Source organism: Leptonychotes weddellii, chromosome 2, assembly GCF_054177405.1.
Source record: "Leptonychotes weddellii isolate Sample4059 chromosome 2, ASM5417740v2, whole genome shotgun sequence".
Classification (NCBI taxonomy): Eukaryota; Metazoa; Chordata; class Mammalia; order Carnivora; family Phocidae; genus Leptonychotes; species Leptonychotes weddellii.
This window is the reverse complement of record NC_138370.1, coordinates 108,209,130-108,230,480: the sequence shown is the minus strand read 5'-3', so window position 1 is coordinate 108,230,480 and position 21,351 is coordinate 108,209,130. Positions and strand designations below refer to the sequence as shown.

General features: G+C 37.0%; 1 protein-coding gene across 6 annotated transcripts in view; it reads left to right on the top strand.

Moving 5' to 3' along the window:
• The window catches only part of PDLIM5 (PDZ and LIM domain 5), a 203,590-nt gene extending 189,964 nt beyond the window's left edge, over positions 1–13,626 (top strand). For all 6 annotated transcript variants that reach the window (XM_081812130.1, XM_031028410.2, XM_006733529.3 and 3 more), the window contains 4 exons: positions 2,360–2,540; positions 4,981–5,101; positions 8,017–8,132; positions 10,377–13,626. In XM_081812130.1, the coding sequence (XP_081668256.1) occupies positions 2,360–2,540; positions 4,981–5,101; positions 8,017–8,132; positions 10,377–10,466 (508 nt within the window). In that variant the 3' untranslated portion in view covers positions 10,467–13,626. The remainder of the gene's footprint in view (positions 1–2,359; positions 2,541–4,980; positions 5,102–8,016; positions 8,133–10,376) is intronic.
• Positions 13,627–21,351: the final 7,725 nt, after the last annotated feature.

Sequence of the window (21,351 nt, the reverse complement as noted above, 5' to 3'; positions counted from 1 at the left end):
GTGATGGGTATTAAAGAGGGCACATTCTGCATGGAGCACTGGGTGTTATGCACAAACAATGAATCATGGAACACTACATCTAAAACTAATGATGTAATGTATGGGGATTAACATAACAATAAAAAAATTAAAAAAAAAAAGAAAATGGATTATGTGTTCCTGAATCAGTTGTTCTTAAATGTCTTTTTTTTTTCCTTAGATGAATTTTGTTAAATATTTGGTGGCACTGATAGCCATGTTCCAGTAGTAAAGCTCTTTCTTTACTCCAAGTGCATACAACACTTTGATAGAGTATGGAGTTTGAGGTTGGATTGACTTTTGCAATCTGGAAAGCTAAATAAGGATGCTGGCCTCAAGGGGCCATCCAGCCTATGGAGGAGCTGAAGATGTGATGTGCCCTAATAAAAAAAAATTCAGCCTAACAAATCCTCTGGAATATGCCTTAGTGTCCAAACAAATGATAGCAAAGTTCTACCATCCCTATATTGTGGTCACAGTAAATTTAACCTGGCAGATTTTTCAAGCTTTTATAACAGATACCCACTTGGTAGAAAAGCTCCGCACACTCGTAAAACTTTGTCTAGCTTTGAGCACTGTGATTCCTTGGTTTATCTTTGAAGGTAAACTACATGCCAAATACATATTGAGAAAATGAGAGGAAGGAACTTGTTGAGTAGGACTGTTATTTATAATCCAGTTAAAAACTGAGGGACAACCTACCCAAAGTAACATTTGGTACAGACTAAATGATCTATAGCCCTTTTTTCCTGTCAGGAATTAGTTAACAAAGACGTTCCTTGTTAGTGATAACAAAACTTATGGCGCCCTAAAGCTTAAAAAATAATAATAAACTACTTGTCTCAAATGCTAAGAGAACTGCATGCTCTAGCTGATAAGAGTTGGCATCATGTTATTAATAAAAAACAAAAAAAATAAGTTAAAAAATGAGGCTAGAAAATACCCTCTTATACCTCACAGAACACGTTTTTATCATTCATCAAGAGCCTTTTTACTTTTTTGACTCTTGCAGAATCAGGTGCTGGTTCTGAGTAAACATCAAGGTATTTGCAAAGAATTTCCCAATGGGAAATAGTTACTGAATACTAAGGTTTGTGTTATTGTCAAAGGCGAGAAAATGCTCCGATTTTGTGATGCTCATTACTGTGACTTTTCCTATTAATAATCTGCCTAGAAGTCAGGCATCCGTGCTTACTGACAATTACCCTGTGGTCACTCAGTGATGATAATTGACGGTAATGATGAAAAGCAGAGTATAAGTTGACCACACCAGTGTGCTAGAAATCAGGAAATTCAGCTTCTGGCCTTCACTCAGTCAGTGATTTTATGATATTTGTCATATCTTTTGAACATTTTGTATCTCAGCTTGTCCATCGGTTAAACTGAGTTTGAAATAACTGCCCTGGTCTATCTCACAGGAATGTTGCCTGGACAAATTGGATAAGTGTAAAAGTGCCTTGGAGGTAAAGCCACTCTGTATAGAGATTAGTGTGATGGAGCTACTGAAAAGTATGTTGCAGAGGCTAGAATGGTCCATTTCTGCAGGCTTCATGACTAGATAAGGCTTCATAATGGATTCCTGTCAAGCAAACCAAACCCATCTTATCAGTTCATGACTGTATAGTATTTAATGGAAAAAAATCTCTTTACAAACATTTGTTACCTTGATACAAATGTGCATTAAAAATCAGTCATGTTTGGAATTAAATAAAACCTTCCTAAGTAGCTTCAAAGCAGTCTCTAATATCCAGTTGACAGTTTCCATAGTCTATTTAGAGGAGTCATAAACATTTGATATGCTTGATAAAGTTGAGAAATAAGTAATGAAACAATGTGTGGGGAACAGAAATGGATTGCAGTGTTTCCTCAGGTAATAATTGCTATGAGTTTTAAGACTCTGACTTTACCAAATTGAGATTTCTCTTTTGTTTATTTTATAGAAATGTCAAGTTCTCATCTCTGCCTAAGTCATATGTTTTTTCCTGGTTACTTCATTTTCTGTTGGAGTTAACATCCTCATTCTCAATCATAATCATGATACAGACAGAGCCACTTGTTGCAGCTCAAAAAACATAACCAAATCTCTTGAAGATGGAAAAAAGTGGGGGAAATGGCCTTTCTCGAAAGAATCCCTTAAGTGCTTTTTACTCCTCCCTCTTTTTCTCATCACATAAGTGCTCAAGAGTTCCTACGTAAATTTACAGCACCCATGTTTTCAGCCCTTGAGAAGGATAATTGAGCAAGTATTTAATTGTTTGGATGTTGCATAAAAGAGGTTCTGTCCAAGCTAACTTAAGAAACTTTTATTCCCCAGCCAACTTGATCTCTTTTCTTCTGGCAGGGGACCATTCCTAGTGGCACTAGGGAAATCTTGGCATCCAGAAGAATTTAACTGTGCTCACTGCAAAAATACAATGGCCTACATTGGATTTGTAGAGGAGAAGGGAGCCCTGTACTGTGAGCTGTGCTATGAGAAATTCTTTGCTCCTGAATGTGGGCGATGCCAAAGGAAGATCCTCGGAGTAAGTATCAGAAACCTGTTTATTCTGAATGAGCTTTAAAGCACAATAATTTTTTTGTTATGAAACCCTTCCATCAGTTTTCCTTTTTATTTTCTTCTTGCTTGATCCCCTCTCTGTTTTCATCACTGTTTATTATTGTAAAGCAAAACTAAATAGACCTCTGTAGAAGTATATCGGACTCATGGGGTTAAGTTGTCTTTGGTTTTGTCTTACTGAGTGCTTGCTTGTCTGGTGAAAGTCTAGCCACTGTGGGGAAAAAATAATTTACTGTGGGTATGCTACCTCAACAGGACCCTGTTTGCTCAGGAATGAAGAGGTCACACAGGACCACACACATCAGAGTTCTCAGAACTGACACCTTCACTGTTTTAAATTAAATTCCATAGCTTTTATAAGAGCAGCATTTCCCCATTTGTCAGGGTTCAAGCACAGGGCACAGATCTCATGAAATATATAAAACATGAGGCTTATAAATGATATATTTTTCTTAAACACATATAATGTTCAAAAATATAACTTATTTTATGAGCATATGCATGTGATAGAAAAATAATCTAAGCACCATTTTTTTTTTTTCTTTTCAAAAAGGGAGTAATTTAGGAGTCAGATATATAATAAATAATGATGAATGAATGAATTTCCTGCTCTGGAATATCCAGTTTGCAGTTTACAAAGAAAGGATCAGTCATTTCTTATGGGTGACCAGGAGTTGGAATTTTATTTTAGAAGCATCCAGGGTGCCTGGTCTCCTACGAAACTCGTACAGCTAATACAAAAGATGGAAATGACATTGCCGAATTCTAATATTCTCTCTATAAAAATATAATAATGAAACTTTAATTCATATCAGTTGAGAGAAAAGTTAGTATGAACTATTGAGTACTTTGAATTTCCGATTACATGTTTAAATGGTTCTAAAACTTTGAGGACACTTAAATTGTAACTATACCACATGAAATATTTCTATATTATTAATTTGTACGATATGTTGGGAACAAAAGAGTAGAATGATACAGGCTGTAACTTCCGAAGTGAGAAATAATAAGACTCTTTTAGTATATAAATATATTCTATAAATTCTAGAATAATTAATAACACAAAGTCAGGTAATAGTCTTAGAACCAAATGAGGTTCTAGGAAATGGAAATCGTATCCTCATTGCCTTAGAGGTGGGCCAGAACTTCACTACAGAGACAGAGTCTATGGATTGTGTTTTAGTTGTTTGATTTTCTATTTAAGAAGCAATAGTAATCTGTCTTAAGGATAGAAAGGGAAGTAAATGCCAAAAGCCTTGAGAAATGATTTGGTTCAATATACATTTGTTGTACATGTTCATAGTAATCTTTTTAGATCTAAACAACTGCCATTCCCAGTATCCTTCAGTAGTGAACTGTGGTGTTTTCTAAGGCTAATAATTTGCTCTGTATCATTTTATTTTATTTTAACAATTTTTATTATTAAAAACATTTCACTCTACAGCAGTTAGAAAATACCAAAAAAATGTAAAGAAGAAAATTAAAGTGACCTATATATTTTACCAATCCCAGATAATTCCTGTTAACCTTAGGATGTATTTTCTTCCAGTTTGCTCTTTATAAGTAATTCATTTACAAAATTGTAACCATACTTTACGTGTAGCATCCTCTTTTTTGTGATCAATATTATGGAAAGAGTAAATTCCCATTTTATTAACTGTTCTTCAAAAATAATGTTTAATGGCTCCATCTGTCTCAATCTAAAGAAATGATTCCTTGTAAAACCAGCTTCTCAGGACTTCTTTTACTAATTAAAATCTGGCCCAAGTCTTTGATATTGCTATTTTTAACCATACAGCCATTGTTGATTAGAATCCATACTTTATGGTTCAAACTTTAGACACTCATTTGAGTGTGTGCTTAGTGTAGTCACAGCTGATTTCCAGAATCCCAAACATGTGTTAAACTGATTGGATTACACTGATTATGTTATTGCTTCCATCATGCACCAAAGCACAGGTTTAATTTTCAAATGTTTTGCCCTTCCTCCATGACATTTTCTTTTTTTTCCTCCATGACGTTTTCAAGATAATACTATGAAACCTTTGTAACTTAATGTTCCCTGACACCCTTTTGAGAGAAAGCAGAATGTTTCATAGCAAGCAGTTACGAAACGCTTACTTTATTTACCACATGTATAATGTTTAAAAAACACAATAATCATTCTTTAAATAAGTTTATTGATGTGTATTTATGGGAAACACACATATTACATAGTGTATCAGTTTAGACAATTTGTGAGTCTGTCCTTAAGTATCATGTTACTTAGAGGAAAAGCTCACCGTAAAGACAAAGCATGTGTCTACCTTGGGTCAGTTTAAATAAGGCTGTGTTGGTACAACTAGTAAAATAAGCATTTGTATATTTTTCATCGTTCTTTACATCCAATTACCTTTCTGTAACAGGAAGTCATCAATGCTCTGAAACAAACTTGGCATGTTTCCTGTTTTGTGTGTGTGGCCTGTGGAAAACCCATTCGTAATAATGTTTTTCATTTGGAGGATGGTGAACCCTACTGTGAGACTGGTAAGATCCTAAAGCCGTTAGTTTCTTAAGTTTCGAATAAAGATAAAACATTAACCCTTATATTACTATAAGGTTGAAAGGATACATTGGGCAAAGTAGATTTCCTAACTATTTTAGGGGCATTTAAAACTACTCTAAATATATAGCAAAAAACTATGTAAAATTTTTATGTGACTTTGCCAAAACAGATAGTCCCAACTTCATCAAGAGAAATGAGAATATAAGCATTACCTAGTAGGAAAATATTTTACTTGAATCCCTAATAGTTTATGGATATGAATTCTACCAAATTGTGGAGCTTAAAGCCACCTCTTGCACTCTAACAGCGAATTTTGCGTGGTTTTAAACATGAGAAATGATCAACTTTTGAACGTGATATTGATTTGCTCTTTAAGGCAACTGTCTTGACAATAAATTGGAAGTCTTTTGTTACTCTTACTTGAATGGGAGGGTAATCTTGGCTTGGGTTGTTCCCTTAGTAAAATTATTTTTAATAAACTGAGCTCTAAGTACCAATCTACTACATTTGTCCTATTACCTGAGCTCTGAACCCTTCTTTTCTTTGCCAGAGGCTGTAAGTGAACTTTCATAACACTTATTTGTTAATATTACTCTTACTTAGAGTAATGTTTCAAAAAATAAAATATTTTCCCTTTATCATGCCTATTTCACTACCACTGCATTTCCACTGTGGAGTTTTATTGTTGATCTACCTTGATATTCTTTAAAGTGTTGGTGCTGGAGGAAGGGAATATTGCACACTAGTTAAGTTAAAGAGCAGTCAACTTCTAATTTGAGGCTAGTCAGCATCACTCAGACCCTTTTTTGCTCACTCAATTCCTTTTAGATCCTAGGCAGGACCAGTCTAGATCTATGCCAGACGATCCACCAGGAAGCTGTCTGGAAATTCCAGTGAACTATCCCATCTATGGTCTATTTTGGGACAGGATGGCTACAAGCTGCCTACCCTGATTCAATCAGAATATTTCACATTTTGTAATTTCACCTAATTCTTCTGAAGAAAGAGCTTGTTTGTTTTAAAATTAAGCTTTGCAAGACATTTTGACTAAACTGGCAGATTGTCCCTATCTAGCCAAATACATACAAAACTACTTAGCCTTAATATCGTATTTAATGTAGTCTAAGAAGTCAGATTTTTTAAAACCCAAAAATTGCTTACGGAAAGGGAAAAATGTTGAAGATTTATTTAAATGTCACTTCTAATCAAGTTGATCTATTTTTGTTGTATTTCTTTAACCTCCCACATTTGTTATTACCCAGACTTTCCCATCTCAGTAAATGCCCCACTGTCCACTATCCCAAAACCTAAGATTCTGCTCTTTCCCTTGCTCTCGCCATATCCAATCTAATTAGTAAGTTCTAGCAGTTCTACCCCCAGTGTATATAAATTCATTCATTTCTCTCCACCTCAGTAGTCACAACTAAATCCAACTCACTCTCTTTGCCTGGATGCTCTAATCACCAACTGAAATGATATATCTTCTTTCCCCCCGACCCTCAAATAGCAGCTATGATAATATTTTGTTTCAATGTGAATTAGATTATGCTTGATACCTCTTGGCTTCCACTTGAGTAAACCCTATACTCTTTATTAGGCCGACCTTATCTTCTACCACCTTACTTTCTGTCCCTGAATTCTAGGCATACCTAGCCCCTTTGCTTTTCTGAACATGCTAAGATTCTTCCTGCCTCAGGGCTTTTGTATTTGCTGTTTCTTCTAACTGATCTGTTCTTTCTCAGCTTTTCTGTGGTGATTTTTCCTTTTTTTGTCAAGTCTCTGCACAACTGTTACGTCCTTAGAGAAGCCTTTCCTAACCCACCTAGTTAATGGAGTGTTACATACTTCCAACTATTCTGTAGCACATGACTATTTTTTTCGTGGTTCTTGTCACAGTCTGAAATTATTTATTATCACTTATTTTAAAAATATAATAAGTGACGACATCCTATTCCCAATGAGATTGTAAGCACCATGAAGAGAGCAGCCACATCTGTCTTCACCACTCTACCTGCTGTCGGTGCCGGGCACATAGTAGGACTCTGTCAACATATGCTGAGCAGATGGTGCTAGGAATATTGAAAATTGTTAAGAGAGGTAAATTAATGAAATGAAACTCTACTTTCTACTCCAGCCCAAGTTGGAGTAAACACAAGTAGTGAGAGTAGTTGCATAAAAGAAAATTGCCAGTAAGTTCTAATTTAGTAATAATAAAGAAACATCTCATCAATACTGCTTTCTTCAGAAGGAAATCCTATTAGTATTTTATAACTTTAATCTCTGTCAAGTAAATGGTGTTCTCTGGCTAAGGATTTTGAGCATGAAGTCATAAATTTGAAAGGAAATCGCAGCATAAGAATAGTAGTTAATACTGTTATGATACAGGCCAGCTAGAAACTCAGTCATGGCACTTATTTATGGAAGGTTCTTGTGACTTTTTTTTTCTTCCCTACCGAGTCAGATATTCTATGAAATGTGCTGATATCAGATATTCCTTCTTGATTTATGTTCTTTAGTCTTATTGTTGCTGGTATTTGGAAGCTCTCTTGTCTTTTGTTAAAACAGCCATGTCTATTGATAACTTATCAGGGAACAGAGTTGTTCTTCATAGGTATTTGGACACTTAGGTAGCTGGAGATAAGTGAGAAGTATTATGTGGAAAAATGGAGTAAAGGACGTTAAGTTATGTAAATAACATTTACCCCAAAGGTAACCTGAAACATGTTACACATATTGTCAAGCCAAACATGTCTTCTGAACATTTTTCAGTTACTAGTAACTTTATCTTCATCTTCTCATTTAATTCCAATTTTGTTGCTGCTTTCTAGGAACTATTATTCTAAAGCTTTGTCATATTTAAGTTATGTCTCCCCACCCCCACCCTGCCCCAATACAGATTATTATGCCCTTTTTGGTACCATATGCCATGGATGTGAGTTTCCCATAGAAGCTGGCGACATGTTCCTGGAGGCCCTGGGCTATACCTGGCATGACACTTGCTTTGTATGCTCAGTAAGTAAACTCTTATTTCTAAATTAGAGGAGCACAGTATGGCCACTTTTAGCCTAAGCACTAAATGGAAATAACAGTTCTTGTATCTTTGAATCCTTCACACATAAAAGTATTTTTACTGTGATTTTGAAAGGTGTTCATTGAAAGTTCTGACATTTTTTTGAATTATTTGGCACAGAATAAGATGCTTTAGAGAAAATCTTATTTTTAATAAATTTGTGTTTATAAGGAGAAACTACATATTTCTTAAAACAGTAAAAGTCCTTTACATTTTTTTTAAAAATTCTGTTTTATTGGGGTGTTTTTAGTAATTTTTGGAAACATGGGTACCTGAAATAGAAACAAACAATTCTAATCAGAGGGGGAGACGAACCATGAGAGACTATGGACTCTGAGAAACAAACTGAGGGTTCTAGAGGGGATGAGGGTGGGGGGACGGGCTGGTCTGGTGATGGGTATTAAAGAGGGCACGTTCTGCATGGAGCACTAGGTGTTATATGCAAACAATGAATCATGGAACACTACATCAAAAACTAATGATGTGTAATGTATGGTGATTAACATAACATAATAAAAAAATATTCTGATAAAAAAAGAAACAATTCTAAAAATCTATTGTTGAATTAAGAGTGGAAGCAAACTATATGTTGATTTGCTTCCTTCCTTAGCAGTAGTCCGTGAATATTTTTTCTTTTTAAGACTATAATAGAATGTAGTGATGTATTTACCTATTTTGTCTGATATCTTAATATTTTTGGTTTTATTTTTAATGATGAGGATAACTGTAGAGATTCACATTTACCCTAAGACTTTTATTTTTAATGATTTTATTTATTTATTTGAGAGAGAGAGAGTGAGAGAGGAAGAAAGAGTGAGAGAACATCCATGAGTAGGGGAGAGGGGCAGAGGGAGAAGCAGACTTCCTGCTGAGCAGGGAGCCCAATGCAGGGCTTGATCACAAGACTCTCAGATCATGACCTGAGCTGAAGGCAGACACTTAACTGAATGAGCCACCCAGGTGCCCCCTTGAGACTTTTTTTAAATTTAGAAAGTATATATCCAATAAAGATACTCTGTTCAGATGTTTGATTTTTTTATTAGATTTAATATATCTAATAGTTTTCAATACTCATCGTATGAAGGGAAAAAAGTAATGTTAATTGAAGTCAAATGATTTCCCCAAACATTACCTGGTTGACTGTTAAATTCATCTTGTTTACCTCTTCCATTTCTTAGACTTCATGAGATCTATAAAATGCAACAACTTTTAGCAGATTTGCCTTCTCCTGTTCTCTGGTAGAACTGTTTTATTATACTGTTTGTTTTTTTTTTATTATACTGTTATACTTAAGAAAGACAATAGGAAAGACAAGAAGACATAAATGCAGATAGTAAGTAGACTGTATAATCATCCGGTAGCCAGATGTTGACGAGGGTTTTTACTACAAGGAACAAAGAAATGAATTAAAAAGAATTCTCAGGTATTCTGTGCTGATGTGTTTGGGAGCTTGGGAATATTGGGCAAAGCAGTTGTATCGTATTTTCATTTTGAGTGCTTTGGTTCCCTACCACAGGAGGCAAATTTAGAGCATTGATGAGCGTTTGAGAAGAGAAATTACATTTAATGTGACCTCTTTGTTTTCTTATTAGGGCCTAGTAAAGAAAAATAATGATCAGTGATTTAAATAAATTAGAATACATTCGAGGAAAAAGTCATTCTTCATTGCTTTTGAAAAATTACATGAAATACCATAGTAATCATTACATGTCAGAGTGTCTAATACAACCAACGAAAGTGCTTTGTCTTTTTTTATTCTCTCAAAGTTTTATTTATTTATTTATTTTTATTTTATTTTATTATGTTAGTCACCATACATTACATCATTAGTTTTTGATGTAGTGTTCCATGATTCATTGTTTGCTTATAACACCCAGTGCTCCATGCAGTACGTGCCCTCAATGCCCATCACCAGGCTCACCCATCCTGCCACCTCCCTCCCCTCTAAAACCCTCAGTTTGTTTCTCAGAGTCCGTAGTGTCTCATGGTTCATCTCCCCCTCCAATTTCCCCCCCTTCACTTTTCCCTTCTTTCTCCTAATGTCCTCCATGCTATTCCTTATGTTCCATAAATAAGTCAAGCAGAGAAAGTGCTTTGTCTTATCCACCAAGTGGAAAAGTCATTTTCCCCTTTTAGGCATATTTGATAAAATAATAATATTCTTTTAAATAATGCTTCTTTTTCAGGTATGTTGTGAAAGTTTGGAAGGTCAGACCTTTTTCTCCAAGAAGGACAAGCCACTTTGCAAGAAACATGCTCATTCTGTGAATTTTTGAAAGTCAACAGTTCAGGCAGGGGAGGAGAAGAGATTCGAAGAGAAAGAGGAGAATTGGGATTACCAATTAATTTTTAGATTTAATATTTATGGGAATTTTGAAAAATAATAGTGGCCCTGAAGGGATAAATTCCAGCTTTAAAAACCAAGTCTATGAGGAAATATTTGGCTTCATAAAGTAGAGAGACAGTTTGGCATTTATAAGATTACTTTTTTCCTGTATTTTCTGCCCATAAAATAACTTTTATAAAAACCAATTTCCTGGTTGACTATTAAATTCATTATAGAATAAATTAGTGAAGAATTAAATTTTAGAATAAAAACCTCTAACATCTATGCTGAATTAATTATACTTTCTTTCCTTATTAGGTAGTTCTGAGTAAATCTGTAAAAGGAAATGAAAATTGCCTTACACTCTATCAATAAGTAAAATGTATTTTTTAAAAAAATAGTGCTTGTCTTTAAAAGGAAATAGGAGTTTAAACAGAATTTTATCAGTAGTAGGTGTCAGTTTTTAAAAACTGTATGTACTTTTTTTGTCTTACTGATCAATCCAGTAGGAAAGACTAAGATTTTCCATCAGAATGTGCCATGCCAATAAGAGATGTTACATATTTCTCTCATCCACCCCCCACAAAAGCCACCACATTGCTTATAAATTTCAGATTTTTACCTTTTATTAAAATATGGCCATTTCTATTCATTGTGTATGCTTTGTCACCTATATTAGTCAAACTCCCCATTTTTTTCCCCTTCCCTCATGCTGAGGTCAAGAGAGTAAGTAGAAAAGAGTGAGGTTAGGAATTATGGGAAATCAGAGGAGGACTGTATTCAAAAATTTTAAAAATTCTCCCCTTTTCAGACAGTGAATCCATTAGATCAGTTTCAGATTTGTACTACTGACTGATAAAGGTTTGACAACTCTCTTTGCAAAATAATTTTTTCTTTAGTTCTACATTAGAAAAGTAAAAGATTGGCTTGGGGATGTGATAAAATCTAAGGTTTTTTTTTTTCTTTTAGTAGTTCTCTCTCAGTAATAAATAAACCACTTCCAAATGTGATCACGAAGTTTAGAAAGCTTTTATTCCCAGAGGTTGGTAGTATAGGAGGGGAACGTGATCAATTACTCAGACTGGCTCGTTATTTGTTTTCTTTATTTGGGGAAACAATTATATAGATAACCCATGAAGACAGAGCAACAATTGTGAAATTGTGACTCCTATTGATATTTGCCCAGTGAGAAAACAGATTATGACATTTGATAGTTTTTCTCTTTGTTTCCAGAATGGATGAAAGCCCACGATCCCACTAAGTTAAAAATATCAATGTGTCTGGGGCAAGGTGCTTTCAAAGTTGAGACAGAACCCCAAGTCCTTCCTGCCCCGTAACTCACGAACGACTTCATTTCCATTGTGCGCACGTTTGTTGTAGAGGGAGGTTTTAGGCTCAAATATTTGTTTAACCTCCCTAAGAACTTTTCAAGGCATCTGTCCTGAAAGCTGTTAATTTATGGTCTAGCAGATGTATATTATATGCAGATAATAACTAAGTGGGAATCAAAGCATGAGGAGGGTGACGTGAAGTGGCTTCAGCAGTAGCAACCCTGAACTACCTCCTCACCCTGCATCTGTAGGGAGGCAGGAAGTTTGACTTTTGAGATAAAGTCCTGGAACTGAATTGTGCCCTCTTTCTCATTGCTGCTGAAACCACCTGTAGAGTTCATGTGAGTTGTCACATAGCTTCGTGTCAGTCTCTTGCTTTACACGATACAAAATAAATTGGTGATTTTGTTTGGATGTAGTAGAGATGATTTTTTTTTTTTTTTGGTTGTTTAGTTTTGCCTTTATAGAATCTATGCCAAGATAGTATTTGAAAAGTCAGTGACATTTGGGTATTTCCTTCCCAGAATTTTATTTGACCTGGATTTCTTAAGTTATATTACATTAAGGATATCATTTTTATTAGACTCTTCTTTGTGCACATTATTTCATGGAGCATAATGTTGCATTCCTCTAAATTTTATCCCTAAAAAGAAAACATTGCTTCCTAATTTATCATTTTGTCTTTGTGCTTTGTCCTTCTCCTTTGTGGCAAAGCTTTCTATCTGTTCTAAAACAGTTAATTCTGTGAAATAAATATTGACTATAACCCAGAAGAATCTCTGTATTTCCCAGTGGGGAATGAATGCCATATTTAATACTCCAGCGTTAATCTTTTAATAACTGGCAGAGCACTTTATTCTTCTGGTGAGTTCCCTGAATATTTATTTTTCTGATTATAAATATTCTATGTCAGTAGCATTTTTTTTTAATTATTACCTCTTTACTGTAGAGCATTTACTTTTAGTCTTTCTTGATGTATATTTTGGAATGCTGTACTTAGTATAATACAGATTAAAATTACAGTATATAACTCTTTTAAACGTCCTTTACTTTATTTCCCTGATTCAAAGTATTAGTGATAGATTCCAATTTATAACATTTTTCTAGACTTACAAGGGCTGAATGTTGCCCGCTAGAATGGTAGCCTAGACAGGATCCCCACTGCTTATGCTTATCATAGCATACATATTTCTTGTTGATTCAGGTTACATTTAGAGTCTAAAACTAAAGCCTAGTCATTTGGTCACAGTATGAAGACAAATAGAAATAAGAGTTTAAATCTTCAAAATATTAGTGTAGCCTATGGTTAAAATTATCTAGAACAAAAATGTTTTCATGGTGCCATTTTCAAGGGGTAGTATATCAGGAGCACTTTTATAGAAAATAAGTCCTTCCTCTCCTTTGTTCAAGTATGAATCTAGTGTTATATTCACAGTTTTGTGAGGTTTGGGGCTTTTTAAATCATCTCTATTGAAAAGAGAGGCTTTTCAGACATAAGGGAAAGGAAAACAGTGAATAATTTGACAAATCTAGTGCGGCTTCAGTTTGTCATCCTTCTCCTCCAAATGTTTTAAGATATTGGGTTTGGATTCTCAAAGTATCATTTGCCTTATCTGTTAATCTCTGTTTTCTGTTTCTTTACATTTTTACATTTGTATACATCTGTACTGTTTTGCTTTTGGATACATTTTCTAATTAAAAACCACGTGAGAAATATAATCAGTGTAGTTATACCTTGATGTTCACATAATAAATAAATGGCTGCAGTGATATAAACAAGCTCTCCTGGTTTTTCTTTTTTGGGTGGCAAGTGGTTTTCATTGGAGTCATCATGGGAATAAAATAGTGTTCACAGGACAGGAAAAGAAGTAATGATTCTCAGGAGAATCCCTCTTTTATGATATTCACCTATGAAAATGTCCCAGAAACAAAACATTTGGAAAGATTGTCACATTTGTTCTACTTTAATCCATTTTTATGCTCTGCATGTAGCATGTACACAATACGTGTTTGTAAATTAATACATAAATAAGCCCCATTGTTTTAGAAAATATTTATTGCTGAAAGTGTTTATTGGAATAATCTGTCATACCAAGCACTGTATTGTATCATATACCATACTGAAACAACATCAGTCATCATCTACATTTTCATGCTTTAATCAACCAGGTTACATTACTTCATGGTTAACTCATCCCAATCTCATTAGTTAACGTTTCTATAACCAGGTAGGCTCATCTATTCCTCATTTGTTTATTGGTTTGAGTAAGATTTTTTTTCTAACTGTATAAAGTTAAGAGGAATGTTTCTGTTGCAGGCTGTCTATTGGAAATAAAAGACAAATTCAAGTCTATTTGCTCACAGTATATTAAACTCCAGAAGCCAAACTTATAAGGGCATCAAGACTGCATTTGACATTTTAATAGCTGCTGTTTGGTTTCTATCAATCACGTCATTGCACATTAAAATGCACCAACAAAATAAGAGATCTGTCATTCCTTCGTTAAGAAACAGTAATCCAGTACAAGATTTATAGGCTTAAGACTCAACAGTGTGTGTTCACAATAAATCCCCATTCAGTGCTCAAACCAGAAACAAGCCTCCCTGTCGTTCAGTGTTTTCTGGTCAAAATGTCCCCAATATAAGATTATCAAAGGTTTTCTTACAGAACTACATATAAAATCCTTTTTGCCAGCAAAAGCTTAATTTAGGTTGGCGGTTTCCCTTTTTGAGTACTCTCAGACAAGATCTTGGTTATATCAGAAACACATAGGTACTGATGTATTATTAGCGGGCCTGGTGTTAATTAGGGAGAATTACCAGAAATAGTTTGCTTCGTGGGAATTTATTACAGAATCACACTTGACTGATGGCAGAATAGGAGTTGCTGAGAGAGAGCAGCTCCCACTCATAACCACTAATTAATAGGGTGCCAAAATTCTGCAGAGAAGGTTTCATCCCAAGTGTGGGAGCCGCACAAGGAAAATGGTTCCTTTGCAGTATTTAAAATTTAAAAGAGGAAAGGGGCTAGGACGCATGGCTACCCAACAGAAATCTCAGACTGATACAGTTTTGTGTTGTACTTATGAATGAGAGCATTTAAGTCGGGAAGCGCTGAGCCCGAAAGTTTGTGAAAGAATCCCTTTCCCTCCAAAGGTCAAAAGTAGCCTGTATATTTATTATACTGAGGAGATATGCAAAGGTATTTTTAACGTGGCATGTGTCTGATTCCCTCAAGTGTTCATTTTATGAGGAGAGTTTAGAACAAACCATTTGTCTTTGGCGTACTATTACTGAACTTTTACTCTTTATTCCATGATTTAGAAGCTGTCTGCGTAGGTGGCAAGATTACATCAGTGATTAATAAGAAAGGTGTGGCTTCCACACCTTGAACCCAGAGTTGAGGAAAAACAAGGTGTGTTTAGTGATTGGCACTAAAGGCAGAGCACTGGGGGAGGCCTTTTAATGAAAGTTGGCCAAGAAGGCCATTCTTTTCACTGTGCTTGTAACGGCATGTAATCACGTACAATAAAGCTTGGAGCCATTGCTTAGTGTGGAAGAATAAAGCATTTCCATGTCACAAAACCACTGATCACTGACCTCAGGGAGAAAATAAAACAATTTATAATTCACAGAGAGTATAATTTTTCAATTTCTCTTGAGGCAGTATAGTTCCCAAGGAAAATGACTTCTGTTTCAGGCCTGTGGACTGACTGACGTGGTCTCTAATGCATCCGTGTTTCAAAGGACAAAGTTTCTGTTTAATAACTGGGTTCCAAATTAGTTTTTCATCATGTTCTAATTGTCACATTTGCTCTCTGGTTCAAATATACTTAGGTTTGTTTTTTCTTCTTTGTCCCCCCATTTTTCCTTTGCTTGTAAAGCACACACAGCTGGTGTGCTATTCTAAGCACTTACTCAAAAATACCATTGTTTGTTTAAAGTATTTTAGGAGACTATAATATCTTCAGAGCTGTCTTTTGATTTTTTTCCCCTTAGTGTATCACTGATACACTAAACTTCCCTTGGTAAATAGGAAAGTAACTTGAACTCCGGTGACTTATCATACCAATATTAGTTTTTGTGTAAATAGAAATCTTTGCTTAAGTGACCATATATTGAGGTCATCTGACCCCAGACATTTTCTCTATTCCTGTTTGCTTGAGAATCCTGACAATCTCAAGCCTCCTTAGTTGAGTGAAATGGAGAGCAAATGAACTTTGAAATATAAATTAAAGTAATACAAGCTTTATCAACTGAACCTTATCATTTATTCTGCTCTGAAATTATTACACTACTGCTTAATAATTTCTCTGGTACCGTTATAAATGCTTTAGATAAAAATGAACTTAATAGACAAGTTGAGGCACCAAAGTGAACCCAGGACTTCTGCCCCAAGAAAAGGTATAAATCAATGATGTGAATCTGTGAGTTTGCTTATGCCTGACTATCCAGGAAGTTATAGATGATCTTTAACAATATCAACGTAGTATAGATGGTGAGAGTATATATAAATGAGAGCTTGGGGAAAAGTGTGTTTGATTATGCCTGGTGGACCAGACTGGGTCCAATTGGGAGGCCAAAATCACACTGAACTCAGCAAGAGAAGTTTAAAGAATTATTATGCTATGGTAGGAGAATAACTACGAAAATGTAAAGAGAACTCAAAGGCTAACCTAAGATTGAGAGAGAGGACCCAAGGAAGAACAACCTTCCGATGAGTACCCTTCCCCATGGCTGGAGGTCAGACTTTGTTGGAGGAAGTGTGGTTGCAGCCCACTGAATGACACAGAAGTTCTCTGGTTGCTGAGGCCAGCCAGAGCTGTTCTCCCATTGCCAGGCACAAAGAAACAACCCTCCAGAGTGCAGGTAAGCCCAGGTTAGGTCACCAGGTTTAGGTGGGTGGGTGTGCACAGGGAGTTGGAGTGTTGCTGTGGCCTAAAATACACAGTATCTGCATCAAGAGGGCTGCGGCAAGGTGGCCACCGGCCCCAGCCAGGTGTATGAAATCACCGAGCGACTGTGCATTCTGGAAGCTCAGCTGGGGCAGAGCTCCACCAGATGCACCCCCCCGCCCCCACAGGCACCATGGATGATCCAGGCAGCTGGAGCAAGGAAAAGCAAAATGCAGCACCTGGACCCAGGAAGAGGAGCTCCTGACTTCTGCCCTGTTCCTTTGTCTCCCTTGGCCGACAGTTGACAAAGCTTAACACTGCTCACCGTAAAGGAGAAACGCTTAAAGAGTCCAGTTCACTATCACGGGACAGGCTCTGAAGGATGAATTTGGAAGTGAACACCAATACATTGATAACAGGCACTTCTGTGTATAAAATGAAAACTTTATATTCTTTTTTTTCTTAAGATTTTATTTATTTATTTGACAGCGAGACATCGAGAGAGGAAACACAAGCAGGGGGAGTGGGAGAGGGAGAAGCAGGCCTCCCGCGGAGCAGGGAGCCTGATGCGGGGCTCGATCCCAGGACCCCGGGATCATGACCTGAGCCGAAGGCAGACGCTTAACCAACTGAACCACCCCGGCGCCCCTAAATAACTTATATTTCTTATGCTGTCTTTGTACTTCGTGTGGTATATTACCTGTCACGCTAGGGTACACTAATTCGCTGTAAGTTTCTAATAACTGGAGAAACGGAGAGTCAAGTATTTTTAACCCAAATACTGGAGATGAGTAAATGAAAACTCCGAGAAATGATTCTCAAAAAACATACAGTTGTAAGTGGCAAAGCTCACACTTAGACTTTTTACCAGATTAGAGAGAACATTTATTATTTCATCCACATTGTCTCAGAGTCCCTCTTATTAATAAGGGACAATTCTCATATGTTCAGTGAGTAAAGGACAGGTTTAGCAATTACTTAATTTTGACAGACTACGTCAAAAAAGCTGTATCCGTCTGATTCGCACAGTTGCCTGGGACGTCTGTGGGCGGACCATGCGCCCCCTTCACAGGTGCTCTTTGTGCCCTGATTAGCCCTCTCCGTTGGCTGTTCTTTGTGCTTTCGCTACATGGCAAAGAAGCACAGGAATACTGAGAGTCAGTCTGAGGTGCGGATAACACCAAACGTGGTACCAGACAAATGAGAAGGCCGTAGGAACTGCGGTGACAGTGACTTGTGCCCACGCAGGTGAACAGTACCTATTTATAAGATGTCGGAAAGCAAGTCAGGATGGCCGGCACCCAGTTCGTCCCTGTGTGATGCGGTTAGTTCCAGGCCGTGAGTGTGAAGAGTGGAGGATGGAAAAGGTGAGGCCTCGGGGAGAAACTGCACATATGTCCAATTATTCTGACAAGGTTGCCTAAGATTCTTTTTTTTTTTTCACTCAATTGAAACGAAATCTCTCTGCTGTTCGGTAATGGCAGGCACCGCCGCTAAGTCCACTAAGGCATAGCTGGAAAATCCCAGCTGCCCTCACATCTGTTTTGTATGACCTTTCAATCATCAGCAAATACTTCTGCCACTAGGAATGGGAGTCTGCGGAGGATACGGCTCTGTGGCTTTCTAAGCTATCACTATGGAAAACATATTGAAACAAAATTCACGCATGCCATGCACCATGCCCAGAAATTACAGACTCGTCTGAGCGGTGTTAAGGTTTTGACCTATCAAGAGTGCTCACACCTGCTTCTTACAGTCAAGTTGTTAATCCTTTGTTCAGAAAATGAGACATATTATGAAATATGTGAATGGGCTTTTATGGCTTAAGACTTAAGTGGTTAGGATCTTCAACTGGTTCAAACTAAAATAACGTTGATGAAATAGCGTGTTTTAAGACTTCTAACGATTACATTTATTCTACGTCAGAAACCTGTGTGACTTGACTTTCAGATTCTTTGAGAACCATGACTTAGTTACAGTGCTTGCTTGAGTTCCAGGTTGTAAGGAAGTGTTCTGAAAATAAAAAAGGGGGAAATATCACTTAGGAATCTCTTGGAAGGATGGTAATAAAGTTCACTCTCACATGAATTACGACGGGCAACCAACGGAAAATGTGTGAGTTCAGTTTATCTCAAGACCACCTTAGGCTATTGTCAAAGGAGAGCATTAATGGCTATAATGAATATAGGAATTATATGTAAATATACGTGTCAAGTGCCGAAAGAGAGCAGACTGCGTAGGTGGTACATGGGCGCTGGCATTAACAGACCTGTGTGTGAGTCTCCGTCACGCTCAGCTTGAACTTACAAGAGGGCAATACAGGCAGGCTAATCATTTGAGTCACCTCCAAATCAGTGGTGTTGCATTCTTTGTTATTTTTATTCGACGTTTAACACAGAGGGAAGACTGAGCACTTTGTTGGCAGGGAAGGAGGAGGTGTAGAATGCCTGGAAGCAGAGATCCACCCCTAACATGCTCTGACCCACTTAGCTCTCCCTTATACTTGTCCACCCTACTCAGCAAAGGAGCCCTCAGCCAGGATTCAGCTGGTGTTGCTCCAGAACCTCCCTTAGGAGTCTCTATCCCTGACTCTAAGGTGCTTATCAAAGTATCCCATCAATTCCCATGAAGTTCTTTCCTCAAGAATTGACCTAGTAGATGACAATTTTCTCCATCTCATAATGTTTCCTGTGATGTTTTAGAGCTTCTCCCAGACTGGCTCCCAGGGCAATTGACCAGTAGGCCAACTTCTTTGACTGGTGTTCCCTCACTTAAGAGCCTTCCAATCTTGGAAAAGCTACAGAACTTGGTTGAGCCTGTGTTTTTTGTTTTGTTTTTTTTTTCTTTAGTGTGTCCTTTCACCCTCTCAGAGGATAGCTCTCCAGGGTATTGGAGAGTTGTCACAATGCTTAAATGAGACTGTGTATGTGAACATCCAGAGCTACATACGACCTATCCAGCCTTTTCTCAAAGAGATAATAAGAAATATTACTCAAAAAACAGATTCAACTTGTTAATCCTTGGTTCAGAAAATAAACCTTTTATGAAATATGAGAACGAATGAATAGCTTAAATTTTAAGCCTTCCAAAATAAATTTGAGAATTGCTATCAACTATCTCAGAAATTCACAATGCACATTTAAGCTGAGTTGTCTTGCCATGAAGAATAAAAATAATTAAGTTTTACCTATGTATTTCCCAAATATATTTGGCCATGAGCCTCTTTACTTAAAGAAAATCTATCAATACCGTATCCTACGTAATACAATCTGGGAAATACTGGCTTACCCTTTCTCCCTTTTTCATGGTAAATGTCCTGAACTGTGCTTGTCTTTGCATTTTAGACCAGTGGTTCTCAAACTTTAGTGAGCTGTTGCAATGAGATTTATTGAGCCCCACCCCCAAAGTTTCTGATTTAGTTGGTCCGGAGCAGAAAAACCTGCATTTCTACCAAGTTCCCAGGTGAAGCTGATCCTGCTGGCCTGGAGATCACCTTTGGGGAAGCACCTGTTGTGGATCACTTCTCACTTTAATGTGCAAGTGACCTCAGGATCCTGAGATTCTGACTCGGTAGGACTGGGATGAGGCCAGTAAATGTGCCTTTCTGATCAACTTCCGGTGGATGCCATTGATGCTGTTGGGTCACAGACCACACTTGGAGGAGGGAGGGTGAGCCTTCAGAGACTATAGGTAGAAGCCAACATCTTCTCTCTTCTTGGGTCTAAAATCAGAGACTAGGGTTTCAGTCTAAAAAAGAGAGATAAAGATAAAAAAAAATCTTAGATTAAATAATATCTGCTTGAGGAATTTTGCAGCTTTCTTTCCTCCCTCTTTCTTTCCAGGATTTCTGTGGCCCTCGTGGAAAGCAGAGCACATTCAGCATCCCACACAGACCTGGCTGGTGCCTGCACTTGAGCCCCAAATACCAGCAGTGGATGGGCAACCTTACAAGGTGAGAGAGTAATTAAATCTCAGATGGTAAGTTTGTGTTTTTTTTCCCCCATCATTCCAGATTAGGAGTGTTAATTTTCCTGAACTTCAAAAATAAACTCTAATGGGGGGCGGGGGGCACTCAGAGGCAGTAAGTTGGAGAATTGGTGCACTGAGTCAGGAGTAAGGGATTTGGGTGTTTAGCCAGGCTGATAATTAATTATTTCTCTGACTCTGGAAATGGCACTTCACCAGTCCTGACCAGACCTTCCTTCTCTATAAAAATTAACTGGATCAGTGGTTTGTACACGTTGTTTGTTTTAGTAACTCTCTTTTGAAACATCTTCAGAACCTCACACATAAAACAGGCAAGAGGTGAACATTGGGCACTTTAATTTTCCAACAGAAATACTTCTAATTTGCAAAACCATCAAAGAAACTCCGGATTCCTCGGGTTCTCAGGGGCAAGATTTGTAAATCACTTAACTGGAAAGCCGCCTAAATTTCTTCCAGTCTGACATGAAACCACCTGTGGGGATTGTGGGTCTGCGCTGATTGATTAACATCCACTCACATTCCCTGCAATGGCTTCGGCTTCTCCCAAACAATAGTTTGGTTTGGGTTTTTGTATTTAATCATAATTCATTTCTTCAGTGCTTTCCACCCTAAAAGTAACAAG